This window comes from Phyllobates terribilis, unplaced genomic scaffold (assembly GCF_046119375.1).
Source record: "Phyllobates terribilis strain yellow unplaced genomic scaffold, ASM4611937v1 Scaffold_4__5_contigs__length_816908805, whole genome shotgun sequence".
In the NCBI taxonomy this organism is placed as follows: Eukaryota; Metazoa; Chordata; class Amphibia; order Anura; family Dendrobatidae; genus Phyllobates; species Phyllobates terribilis.
The window spans coordinates 245,989,195-246,001,456 of record NW_027362764.1 but is presented as its reverse complement, the minus strand read 5'-3'; the positions used below and the strand labels follow the sequence as shown (position 1 = coordinate 246,001,456).

Below are 12,262 nucleotides of genomic sequence, written 5' to 3'. Positions count from 1 at the left end.
AAGCATGGAAACAATTAGCATATAATTATAAAATGTCCCTGTGTATATAGCGACTGTACACCACAACTTTGAGTGGAAAATAACAGTGACTTCCACTTCATATGTGCACATTGATTTTTAGATATTCAATCAAACTATACTGATTCATATAAACAGAATTTACTGTAGTTTTGGTGCAGAAGACTTACATTTAAAAGTCACAGGCAATTGTTATCAGCTTTTTATATTTTGACCACAACGATAAAAGGTCACATACACAGAAACACAGAACATGTGAACAGTGCTGCAGGTAAGTAACCTCTAATATTTAGGTACATACTGAGCATCAGAGACAGACACACATCCATAAAATCAAACCACATCTAATCCCTCATCTAAAAGCAATGCAGTGGAGATTGATAATGACTTGCTTGGGCAGTACATCACCGAAATCAATAGATTTTCATGATTAGAAACATCTAATCTTCGGACAAGTCTTAAATGAAATATGAAAATTGCTCCCCTATTTTTGGACAGGTACCCATCACATACTTGACCTGTTTTACGTCACATCAATCAAGGGCAATTTGTAAAGTATCATGTAAATCCTAAATACCACAAATTAAAGAATGCTCAATCCTCACGCTCCAGACTAACACAATCCCCAGGAGCTGCATACTACAGAATTACCAGCAAACGCTCGCATGAAGACCAAGCCCTATTTCTAATGGAGCATGCAGGGACATCCTCGGAGTAATCTGCACAACAATCTGTAGATGAAGTTAATCTGTTACCAGATTTTTGTACCCTAATCTGAGTGTAGCATGATGTACAGACAGAAACAATGTGTCTCTTACTGGGCTGCTTGCTGCAGTTTTGATAAATTCACTGTTTTACGAGCAGGAGATTAACTGTAACCGCTTTTTAAGGGCATCTGATGAATCGGGACAGTCACAGGTTGCGTAATCTTCCAGAGTGCACTTTGGGCTGTATGTCCCCCAGTGACACCAAGAAGGCAAAAGCCAAAGTATCATGAATTAATCGGATCTGTCATGTAATGAAGGAGCATTGCAGATGGCCCTTACAAACACATTTACCAAATATGCAGTTTTCATTCTTCCATCATAAATGAGATTAGGCCAGCTCTGTCTATAATCTAGTCTGTCCAGCTGTGAGAAATGTGAATGATTTACCCATCTTACAAGCACATGAAACCATTACTGTATCACATAGCAACAGATCTGGTGTGAATATCTAGGCAATACGCAGAAACAAAGCTGAGAAATTACTCATCTTAGAGGGAATGTGTCAGCAGGAAATGATCTTATGTTTAACTCAAGTTTTTATGCTACATGTGTACGGTATTTTAAGAATTTTTCGTAATGTTTTTTAATTCTCCCATATCACCATCTATAACCGTTCACAATGTCCTCCCTCCCTGCACACACCACACCTAGAACACTCTCGTATAAAAGTGAATGAATATCCGCAAACAATTCCTGTCTATGGGGCTTCAGTAAAGCATCTCTCTAAAGTGGTTAAGTGGAATCTGTTTTATGTAATCCGACAGCAGTATGATGTGGGAACAGAGACCACCCTGTACCAGTGATGTATCAGTTTACTGGGTGCAGCTGTTTTGATAGAATCACAGTTTTCTCTGGTCTACATGCTGCCATTTTGATACAATCGGTGATTTTTTTGCTGCAAATCTAGCAGAGCTCAGAATGCTGAGCCTTGTGTAACCCCCACCCACACCACTGATTGGAAGCTTTCTGTGTACATTCTATAGTGACAGAAAGTTGCTAATCAGTGCTTGTCTAGGAGGCACAAGGCAGCTAGTCCAGTAGTGATAATCCCCTGCTGATAAAACACTGATTGCATTGTATCAGAAAAACAGAGACTAGTAAGTGACATCTCTGGAATCAGGGTCTGCACACCTACATTATATGCTGCTCTCTCATTATGTAGCAAAAACTTGGTGACATATTCCCTTTAATAGTAGCTAGGGCAAGATGGCTGCATACATAAAGATTACAGAAAATAGAATACAAAAATGAAAACACAGTATAGGTGGTACATTCCCTTTAATGGGAAGTGGGTAATTCAAAAAAGTTATCCCTTAAAGTTTATTGGTTGCCAGGTAAACCTATTTAAAATGAATATATCTGGCTATAACCTCTACTGAACTTCATGCTTTATTGTAAACCTCTGAGGCAGGTTTACTCTTGGCCACATGTTCACCACCCAATCATTTCTCCAGTATGGTCTACATCCATTCCTGCAAGTACTACAATGGCCAGATTCATTGCATAATTCGGTGTAAAGGTTTATTGCCCTAATCACAAGTTATATCCTATCCATGGTACTGAAGGAGGAAGAGGAGTGCTTTAACTGACAATTTCCGGCAATCCCATTGTCAACAAATGGAGCAGAGGCCGCCCATGCGCATCTCTGCTGCTCCATTCGCAATTGGGCTGCAGAACCTGTTCTCGGGCGTCCACAAGGATCGTTGAGGACCCCAGCAGTCATATCACCAGCGATCAGCAAGTTATCCCCTATCTTACCAATAAGGGATAACTTGTGATTTTAGAAATAAGCCTTTAATGATAAGAATATAATATACACTACGAATGAAACTGTATTATCTTTCAATGGTTTGTCTTAAAAAGGTCAACAAACAATGCCAACATTTCATTACCAAAATGCAGTAACTTAAAAAAACTACTACAAAGCATTTACCCATTTCAACAAACATATAACTATATCATAAAGTTAGTGACAGATTTCAGGATAGCTGATTTTTTTCCAGTGGTGTCTAGAGAAAACACTGCAGCAGCTCTTCTGTAAAACAGGTGACAAGTCTAGGTTGGCAAGATGAGGTGCAGGCACCAAATGTAATAAGTCTGAGCTCTTCATTTTCTCAAACCACCGATAGGTAGTCCTCTCCATAGTCTCCCACCAGCCAATCAAAGTTCAAATGCAGGAAAGCGTGAAGTCTCTGGTGTCATCAGGTCTGACAAGAAATGAATTGTGCCAGCCATTCCTGCAAAAGGACAGAGGAGTTCAAATAAGAATTTTGCAATTCAAAGATGATAAAAAAAAAACACAGGAAAAATACTGTATTTTTTTGTATGTGTAATATTGATAGAAAAATAAAATACTGTCCCAGATTCCTTCTTTTGTTTAATACACCTCTATAGTACCTTATGACCTTTTGTTTCCTATCAGGCTGTGTGCCCACAATGCGTTTTTTTAAGCGTTTCCGCAGCGGCAAAAACGCTTAAAAAACGCTTGGTAGAAGGTCTGCCATGTTCCCCAAGGATAATCCGCATGTGCTGTGCACATGCTGCGGAAATTTCCGCTGCGGATTATCATTGCGGAAAAAAACGCAGCACTACCAATTATTTTGCGGAAGCGCTGTGTTTTCGCCGCCATTGACTTGCATTGGACCGTATGTAATCCACATCACTGGATCTGTAGATGCGGATTCCATGCATTCCAATGTGCGGATGGTACCCGGGTGTGGAGGAGAGGAGACTCTCCTCCGGACCCAGGTACCATAGAACCTGTAAAAAAAGAATAAAATAAAAAATAAATATTATATTTACCTTTTGACGGTCCCCGGTCTCCTTGTCTTCACTTGCCAGCAGCTCGCGATGGACTGAAGGACCTGCGCTGACGTCATAGTCATGTGACAGGTCACGCGATGCTGACGTCAGCAGGTCCTTTAGTGTACCGCGATCTGCCGGCAAGGGAGAACAGAGGGAAGCAAGACACCGGGGGCCATCGGAAGGCAAGTATAGATTTATTTTTTTATTTTTAAACATTCTTTAAGGTCACACTATATAAATCCATGCCGGTTGCATGGATTTATATAGTGTGACCAAGTTGACAAGCACTTTCCAAGTGATGCTAAAATCGCTTGGAAAGCGCTTGTCAACCAGCATGTGGAAATGCATGTGAAGAACGCTTCACATCCGCATGTCCCTGGCAGGAAAAAAGCATGTACAATCCGCATGTACAATAAGCATGCGTTTTTTCTGCCAGGGCAGATGCAGAAACGCTCAGGAAAAATCCGGAGCATTTCTGCATAGTGGGCACATAGCCTTAAAGGGAATCTGTCAGCAGGTTTTTGCTATGTAATCTGAGGACAGCATGACATTGCAGCTGATACACTGAATTCAGTGATGTGTTATTTATTAGGCTGTGTGCTGTTTCCATACAATGAAGGTTTTATCACCAGGAGATTATCATTGCCCTGACCACAGTGTATGCGAGCACTGGTCCGATTCCGCCCCTCCTTTGATAAGGAGCTCACTGTCAATAGACAATGTACATAGTGAGCTGTGGTATTGGCGGGATTAGCTTTCTGAGCTCTGCTGCACTGCTTTATCTAAAAACTCTGATTATGTCACAACTGCTGCACCCAATGATACAATGCTGGAATCAGGGTCTCTTCGCCTACACTATGCTGCTCTCAGATGAGGTAGCAAAAGTATGGTGACGGATTACCTTTAAGTTAAATAAGTACTCCGTGTTTAGACATCAGAATATATGAAAGGCATACCGGATTTCCTACTGCCTTGGTGATGTATGCATGGTGGTGCATTTTCCTTGACATCTTGGCTGGTAACTACCATTGCCTTTTTGCTGTTTTCTACCTTGGTGATGTAAAGAAGTGAAAGGGTGAATATCCCTTATTTTAATGCCCTGGGGTAGACTACGCAGGTAATAGATCTATTTTTAGTGTGTCTCTGTAGAGTATGTATTATACACATATAGCTTTACATTATGTATGTGGCACCCCAGGGGTCTGGTTTCCACAGTAACGGCATGTCATGTCTGAGAGCAGGTGGGAGGTCTCTTGGTCAGGAATCCTATGCATGCCACACCTCCTGCCCAGTCCTGGGAGGGGAAGAACTTCCCCTAGATAAACCTGGGGCTGAGGCAGGGTTAGAGAGTTCAGAGGGAGAGTTCAGCCAGGAGGGCTGACAGGGAGCTGTGGCTCCGGCTGGGCCCAGCTCCTGGGCCATGCCAGTAGTAGAGACAGAGAAGAGAAGCAGCAATGGGAAGAAACAACAGGAGCTCTGTGGGAGCAGTGTTACAAGGAGTCAGGGGCTGGCAGCTGCAGAGCTCGCCCTGACTGAGAAGATTTCTTACCGGACCCGGAGTCCGAGGCTGTGGGGACTAACTCCTACCCAGCAGCAGAATCCGTCAGGCAGGGGATTTCAGGTCCTCTGGCCAAGAAACCCGAAGGCACGGTCACACGCATGGGACCAGCACCGCCGTCGTGGAGCGGAAGCTACTAGAAGGCCCCGAGTCACCGGCCATACGGGTGAGCACCACACGGTACACTCAGGGACGTGGGCTACTTATACCCGCCTCTAGCAAGGTAGCCAGAAGAGTACAGTTAGTTTGGGAGGCCTACAACTCCGCCTGGCCAGGGGAGATCCCATCTGCTCAAGGACTGACCCGGCCCCAATTGCTAGCCAGTACTCCGGGAGGGTCTATCTTTGTCACCAGTAAAGACCCTGAACTACACCGTACCGTCTCCGAGTGGTTCCTGCTACCCCCATCATCCACGTCGGCTGCCCTGAGGCCATACCCCTCCCGTTGGGGGTTATACTATCACGCTGCACAATCCTACCACCGGCCTCAGCGGTCTGTCCTGCAGCAGCAGCTCCTGAGCTGTACTCAACGGGTGGCGTAGTCGTCCAACATCTACCGCTGATACAGCGCCACTTAGTCTGACTCCCTGGGCACGGACCGGATCACCGCCACGAGACTACAACCCTCAAAAGATCCGGCTCCGGGTAAGCTCCCGCGTGCGCAACGCAGCGCGACACAGGCCCAGGGGCGCGTCAACTTTTGGCGTAGTCGGCAGGATCTCGTGCCCGCAACCACCGGGTACTGCGTGCCTGAAAAAGACTGTTCAAACTTACCAGTGGTGAAGATTCCCGCCATCCGTGGAGGTTTCCCGCCATCCGGCGCCATCTTCTGCCTTCTTCCCGCCATCCGTGGAGTTTTCCCGCCGTTGGACGCCATCTTGAAGACGCCGCGCGGGAAGAAGAGGGGCGTGGACTCCAAAAGCGCGCGAGAACTGAAGCCCCGCCTCACGTCCGGACGTCGCGTAAGGTCCTGGAAGGAGCCCAGCAGACGCTGACGTCACAGGAGCGCGACGAAAGGTCCTCAACCCTGACGATCCACTGCGGAGCCGCGGCCTACGGAAGAGGATCATCGCAAGGTAGGCCACGGTCCACTAGGGGGGAGAAGGATGTCGGATACGGAGGAGAGCTTCACCGCTTCAACCCCCGCCAGCGCCACCGCTGTTGCGGTCATGCCTTTCACCATGCCCTATATCCCGGGGGCAGCCTGGCTACCCCAGTACTCAGGGGAGTCACATACCCTGCATGACTTTAGAGAAAAGCTGGATAGCCTCTTCCAGGTGTACCCCCTCACAGAGGAGCAAAAAGTGAGCATCCTGGTGGCCCAATTAACCGGGGCAGCCCAAAGGGAGGTAAAGTCCTGGCCACCTGGGAGGAGGACTGTCGCAGAGATACTAACCCAGCTAACCGAGGAGGAGCTGCAGTACTACCAATACGAGGAAAGCCAAGAGGACCCGGATGGGTCTGAGGACTACCCTCAGGAGGGAGCACAAAGAGGACATAGCTACTGAAGGGAAGTAGCATGAATAAAGAGCTGTAAATAGTTACCCGTAAGGGTACAAGGACTGCTGCTAATTAAAATATGGTCCCCGTTGGGATTAGTGAATTGTTCCCCATGTGCCCCTATCTTAAACCAGGCTGAGGACTGTGAGCAGCCATTCCTTATCCCCACTGGCCGAGGACTGAGAGCGGCCACCCTGTAAATAATTATGTGTTTCTAGTAATTTATGGGAGTCTTTGGTGGATTTACCGGGAATCCTTTGTACATGGTTGGAGCGTAACCTAGGAATGGACTAAAGACTGTTAAGGACTCGAGGCAGGACAGACCCCTACCTGGTTACGTCTCCCTGTTTTGGTGAAATGGACACCTTGCTTTTCTTCAAAGACTGCACCCGGTTGCGGACACGCCGTAACCATCTTTATGTGTTTTTCTTATTGTATTATTGTTTATACCTTGTTATGTTTTTCTACAAATATGTTTAGTCCCGGAGTACTAAATTTCACTAGGGGGGAATGTGGCACCCCAGGGGTCTGGTTTCCACAGTAACGGCATGTTATGTCTGAGAGCAGGTGGGAGGTCTCTTGGTCAGGAATCCTATGCATGCCACACCTCCTGCCCAGTCCTGGGAGCGGAAGAACTTCCCCTAGATAAACCTGGGGCTGAGGCAGGGTTAGAGAGTTCAGAGGGAGAGTTCAGCCAGGAGGGCTGACAGGGAGCTGTGGCTCCGGCTGGGCCCAGCTCCTGGGCCATGCCAGAAGTAGAGACAGAGAAGAGAAGCAGCAATGGGAAGAAACAACAGGAGCTCTGTGGGAGCAGTGTTACAAGGAGTCAGGGGCTGGCAGCTGCAGAGCTCGCCCTGACTGAGAAGATTTCTTACCGGACCCGGAGTCCGAGGCTGTGGGGACTAACTCCTACCCAGCAGCAGAATCCGTCAGGCAGGAGATTTCAGGTCCTCTGGCCAAGAAACCCGAAGGCACGGTCACACGCATGGGACCAGCACCGCCGTCGTGGAGCGGAAGCTACTAGAAGGCCCCGAGTCACCGGCCATACGGGTGAGCACCACACGGTACACTCAGGGACGTGGGCTACTTATACCCGCCTCTAGCAAGGTAGCCAGAAGAGTACAGTTAGTTTGGGAGGCCTACAACTCCGCCTGGCCAGGGGAGATCCCATCTGCTCAAGGACTGACCCGGCCCCAATCGCTAGCCAGTACTCCGGGAGGGTCTATCTTTGTCACCAGTAAAGACCCTGAACTACACCGTACCGTCTCCGAGTGGTTCCTGCTACCCCCATCATCCACGTCGGCTGCCCTGAGGCCATACCCCTCCCGTTGGGGGTTATACTATCACGCTGCACAATCCTACCACCGGCCTCAGCGGTCTATCCTGCAGCAGCAGCTCCTGAGCTGTACTCAACGGGTGGCGTAGTCGTCCAACATCTACCGCTGATACAGCGCCACTTAGTCTGACTCACTGGGCACGGACCGGATCACCGCCACGAGACTACAACCCTCAAAAGATCCGGCTCCGGGTAAGCTCCCGCGTGCGCAACGCAGCGCGACATAGGCCCAGGGGCGCGTCATGTACACCTTCTGCAGCACAAACATATACAACGAAAAACAGCATGCACACAGTTTTTAGCAAGATTTTTTCCTTGAAGTAAAGTGCGTCTTATCATCCAAAAAATACTTTTGCATAACCACAAAAACACAAATAGATAGGTACTGTTTACCCCCCCCCCACACACACTTGTTCTTTTCCCCTCACGTTCCCCTCTCTCAATAGTCACAATGTAAATTATTTAAATTTACCACTACTTCACTCAGATCGCTTATTGTTCTTAGCTTACATTGTTAGCTTTTTGCATCCTTGTATTTTTTCTCATTTAACAAAAGCAAAAGGTTTACAAAAAATATGAATGAATGGCTATCAATGTACTATACTACACGTAATCCAAGTCCCAGAACTGGAGTAGCCCTTGCAGAGTGGGTCTCTGTTCTAGCTCATGGAGGATGCTACTGAGTGGTGACCCCATTCTAGTATCCATATGGCCAAACAGAGCACCTGGAAAGGAGATCATCAAGTCTTCATAAGGTAGTCACATTACACTTGCACACTGATGGTTGAGTTACCTTCAAAGAGAGAGTAGGGTCTATCAGGGATCCGGCATCCATGTGTGCCATAATCTAAGCACCATTCTGCAAACTTACAAGAGAAAACAGATGTACATGTTAGTTATAGTGAGGTTGCAAGAAGCACACAGTTGTCCACACTATATACACCACGACCTGTAGCTCAGTCTATCCAAATACAGAACTGAAGCTCTTAAATACAATATTCCAAAATTAACAATTTGGATATAAAATCAGTCAAAAAAGTAAAATTAAATAAGGAACTCATTTTACCAAACAAATGTGAAGACATGAATATAATTTCTTCCGTTCCATGTAGGTAAAAAATACTATAAAATTCTGTACGAACATGAAATTTAGGCTATGTGCCCACGATGCAGAAATGCTCCAGATTTTTTCCTGAGCGTTTCTGCATCTCCCTGGCAGAAAAAACGCATGCGGATTGTACATGCGGATTGTACATGCGTTTTTCAGCCAGGGACATGCGGATGTGAAGCGTTCTTCACATGCATTTCCGCATGCGGATTGTGTGTCACCCCAGGCCTGGATGCCACAAATATTAAAGGCTGTGTCTGAGAGCAGGAGGGAGGTTCCCTGGTTAGGGACAATTAGAATGCAGCACCTCCTGTCCCAGGCCAGTAGGGGGAGCAGGCTGCCCTATAAAAGCTGGAACTGGGGCAGGGTTAGAGAGACCAGAACCCACTTCTGAAGTGACCAGAAGGGTTCCTTAGAGGAAGGGACAGGTCAGCAGCAGCTGAGGAGTCCGTGAGGCAGAGGAGGAACTGCAGGCCAGGGACAGAGGCGACGAGAGCCGGTCCTGGCAAAGAATTAATCTAACCGGACATTGGGGTCCGACGCTGTAAAGACTAAGTCCAGCAGCAGAGAACCAATCTGCGGGGGATTTCATGTCATTTGGCCTAAGAAGCCCGGAGGCTCTGCCACAACAGAAGGGACCAGCAAAGCCAAGAGAGGCCAGAGGTAAAAGGAGCCCAAGTTGCAAGCCATACGGGTGAGAATACACGGCACGCTCAGGGACGTGGGCTATTTTACCACTAAAGGGGGAAATAGTCAGAAAGAGCTTAGAGAGCACGGTAGGCCTACACCCTCACCCTGACCAGAGGGGCTTCCCGAGTGTTCTCAGACATCCAGGCCCTCTTCTAGCCGGTACTGTTGTTGGGTCATTACCATCTGTTACAATAAAGACCCTGAACTGTTTAAGCGGACTCTGCATTCTGACCATCGCGGCCGGAACTATCACCCCCACCATCCACCTACACTGCCCTGGGGCTACACTCCTCCCGTGGGGAGTTATACCATTCCTGTGCTGCTCACTAACACCAGCCCTAGCGGTCTGTCCTGCAGCGGCGGTTATCCCTGACCGCAATCCACGGGTGCCGTAGTCGGACTTTCACATTCACAAATATATAAATGGACTGCCACAACATTGGTCTGAAAACCCTGAGCCACGGGACTGGGTTGCCACTACTACCCCCATCAGCACCGTACACCAGAAGACCCGGTTTCGGTGACCCCACGGCCCAGGGGGCGAGTCAATTGTACATGCGTTTTTCCTGCCAGGGACATGCGGATGTGAAGCGTTCTTCACATGCATTTCCGCATGCGGGTTGACAAGCGCTTTCCAAGCGATTAGCATCACTTGGAAAGTGCTTGTGACAACTAGGTCACACTATATAAATCCATGCAAACGGCATGGATTTATATAGTGTGACCCGAGAGAGTGGTTAAAAATAAAAAAATAAACCAATACTTACCTTCCGATGGCCCCTGCAGTCTTGCTGCGCTCCTGTGCTGGCTGCCGGCAGATCGCAGTACGCTGTGCTGAAAAGACCTGCCGTCACATGACAGTGACGTCAGCGCAGGTCCTTCAGTCCTGCGCGATCTGTCGGCAAGCGAAGAGAAGGAGTCCGGGGGCCGTCGGAAGGTGAATATAATCTTTATTTTTTATTTTATTCTTTTTTTTAGGGTACCTGGGTGTGGAGGAGAGTCTCCTGTCCTCCACACCAGGGTACCATCAGACATTAGAACGCGCCAATTACGCAAGTACAGATGCAGTCTTGCGGAATTGGCGCGATCTAATACAAGTCAATGGCGGCGAAAACGCAGCGCTTCCGCAAAATTAATGGACATGCTGCGGATTTTTGAGAGAAAGCATAAACGCTGCGGAAAAATCCGCAGCATGGGCATTGAAAGTGCGGAATTGCATTGGAGACCATGGGGGAAGGTTTACCAAGCGTTTCCCAAGCGTTTACGCTGCAGAGATTCCGCAGCATAAATGCTTGAAAAACACATCGTGGGCACACAGCCTTAAAGAGAATTTTGGTCCTCCTCGCCACAAAAGCTGGATTTGATCTTCTGAATTAAGCCCCATTTTTCAAATCTGACATGTGGCACTTTATTCACTTCAGTGGAGAGATCACAGTACCTGCGAAAATGAAGAATCCTCAATGGTATAAAATGAAGGTTTTTATTAACTTTCTATTAATCTATTATTCTATTAACCTTCTTTATTAACTAGGTTAATAAAAACCTTCATTTTATACCATTGGGGATTCATTTCCGCAAAAGCAGCCCAGGTACAGTGATATCTCTACTGAAGTGAATTACTATCTGGAGGAATTTTCCTCCCGCCACGGGGCTCTTATTGGTGTTATGTCTCTCTCACCCTCTCTCATTTCTCTGGCAGTATTATCACTTTGTGTGCTTCTGTCCTAACCAGACCTCAGAATGTGTCACTTTATGTGGCAATAACTATGCAAAGCTTCTTCCAATTCCAGAGATTCTGAAGCTGGTTTTATAATCCCTTTGGGTCCTATTCATTAAAGCTCTTTTGACAGTATTCTGGGGTAAAAAAGTTTTGAAATGTCTAAAAATGTTTGCGCTGTCACGATTTCCCATATCGGCGTGTCTGGACTCAGTGAGTGACAGTTCATGTGTCCAGTCTAGGGCTGGGGCGTGCTGGGTTTCCTCCATGTGTCTCCTGTTCGGAGTGATTATCTGGCTATTTAGCTGGCTCTATGCCTACAATTACTGCCAGTTGTAGCTTAGCTCAAATGGTGTGTGTTGGCTCTGTGCCCAGAGTTCTTATATTCTCATCTTTACTGCTCGACCTTGGATTTTTCTTTGACCAACCGCTTGCCTGGCCCCTTTGTCTTGATCTGCTGCCTTCCAGGAGTTCTGACCTCGGACTGTAAAATGACTACGCCTTGTACTTTCCCCTTAGTTTACAACAAGCTCTCTTGGTATCTGACCCCGGACTTCTAGACTACCCTGCCTCACGGCTTGTCCGTGAGTTATGACTAAAATCACAGGCACAACTCGAGCCTGCACTAAAATTTTCCATTTTTGGTATTTTTCACACCATTTTTGCCCAGCCTTGACAAAGTGAGCGGAGCTGGGGAGTGTCACTCGTCAAATTCTTGACAAGTGGTGTCATTCGCTATGCAACAAATCTTACTCCATCATGAC

The 12,262-nt window shown here is 47.2% G+C and overlaps 1 protein-coding gene across 3 annotated transcripts in view; it reads right to left on the bottom strand.

The window, feature by feature from the left end:
• Positions 1 to 2,046: 2,046 nt before the first annotated feature.
• LANCL2 (LanC like glutathione S-transferase 2) overlaps positions 2,047 to 12,262 on the bottom strand; it is a 66,349-nt gene continuing 56,133 nt past the window's right edge. For 2 of the 3 annotated variants that reach the window (XM_073678194.1, XM_073678192.1), the window contains exons 8-9: positions 8,777 to 8,849; positions 2,047 to 3,022 (exon numbers count right to left, since the gene is read on the bottom strand). In XM_073678194.1, the coding sequence (XP_073534295.1) occupies positions 2,946 to 3,022; positions 8,777 to 8,849 (150 nt within the window). In that variant the 3' untranslated portion in view covers positions 2,047 to 2,945. The remainder of the gene's footprint in view (positions 3,023 to 8,776; positions 8,850 to 12,262) is intronic. The other variant, XM_073678193.1, reaches the window with a different exon arrangement.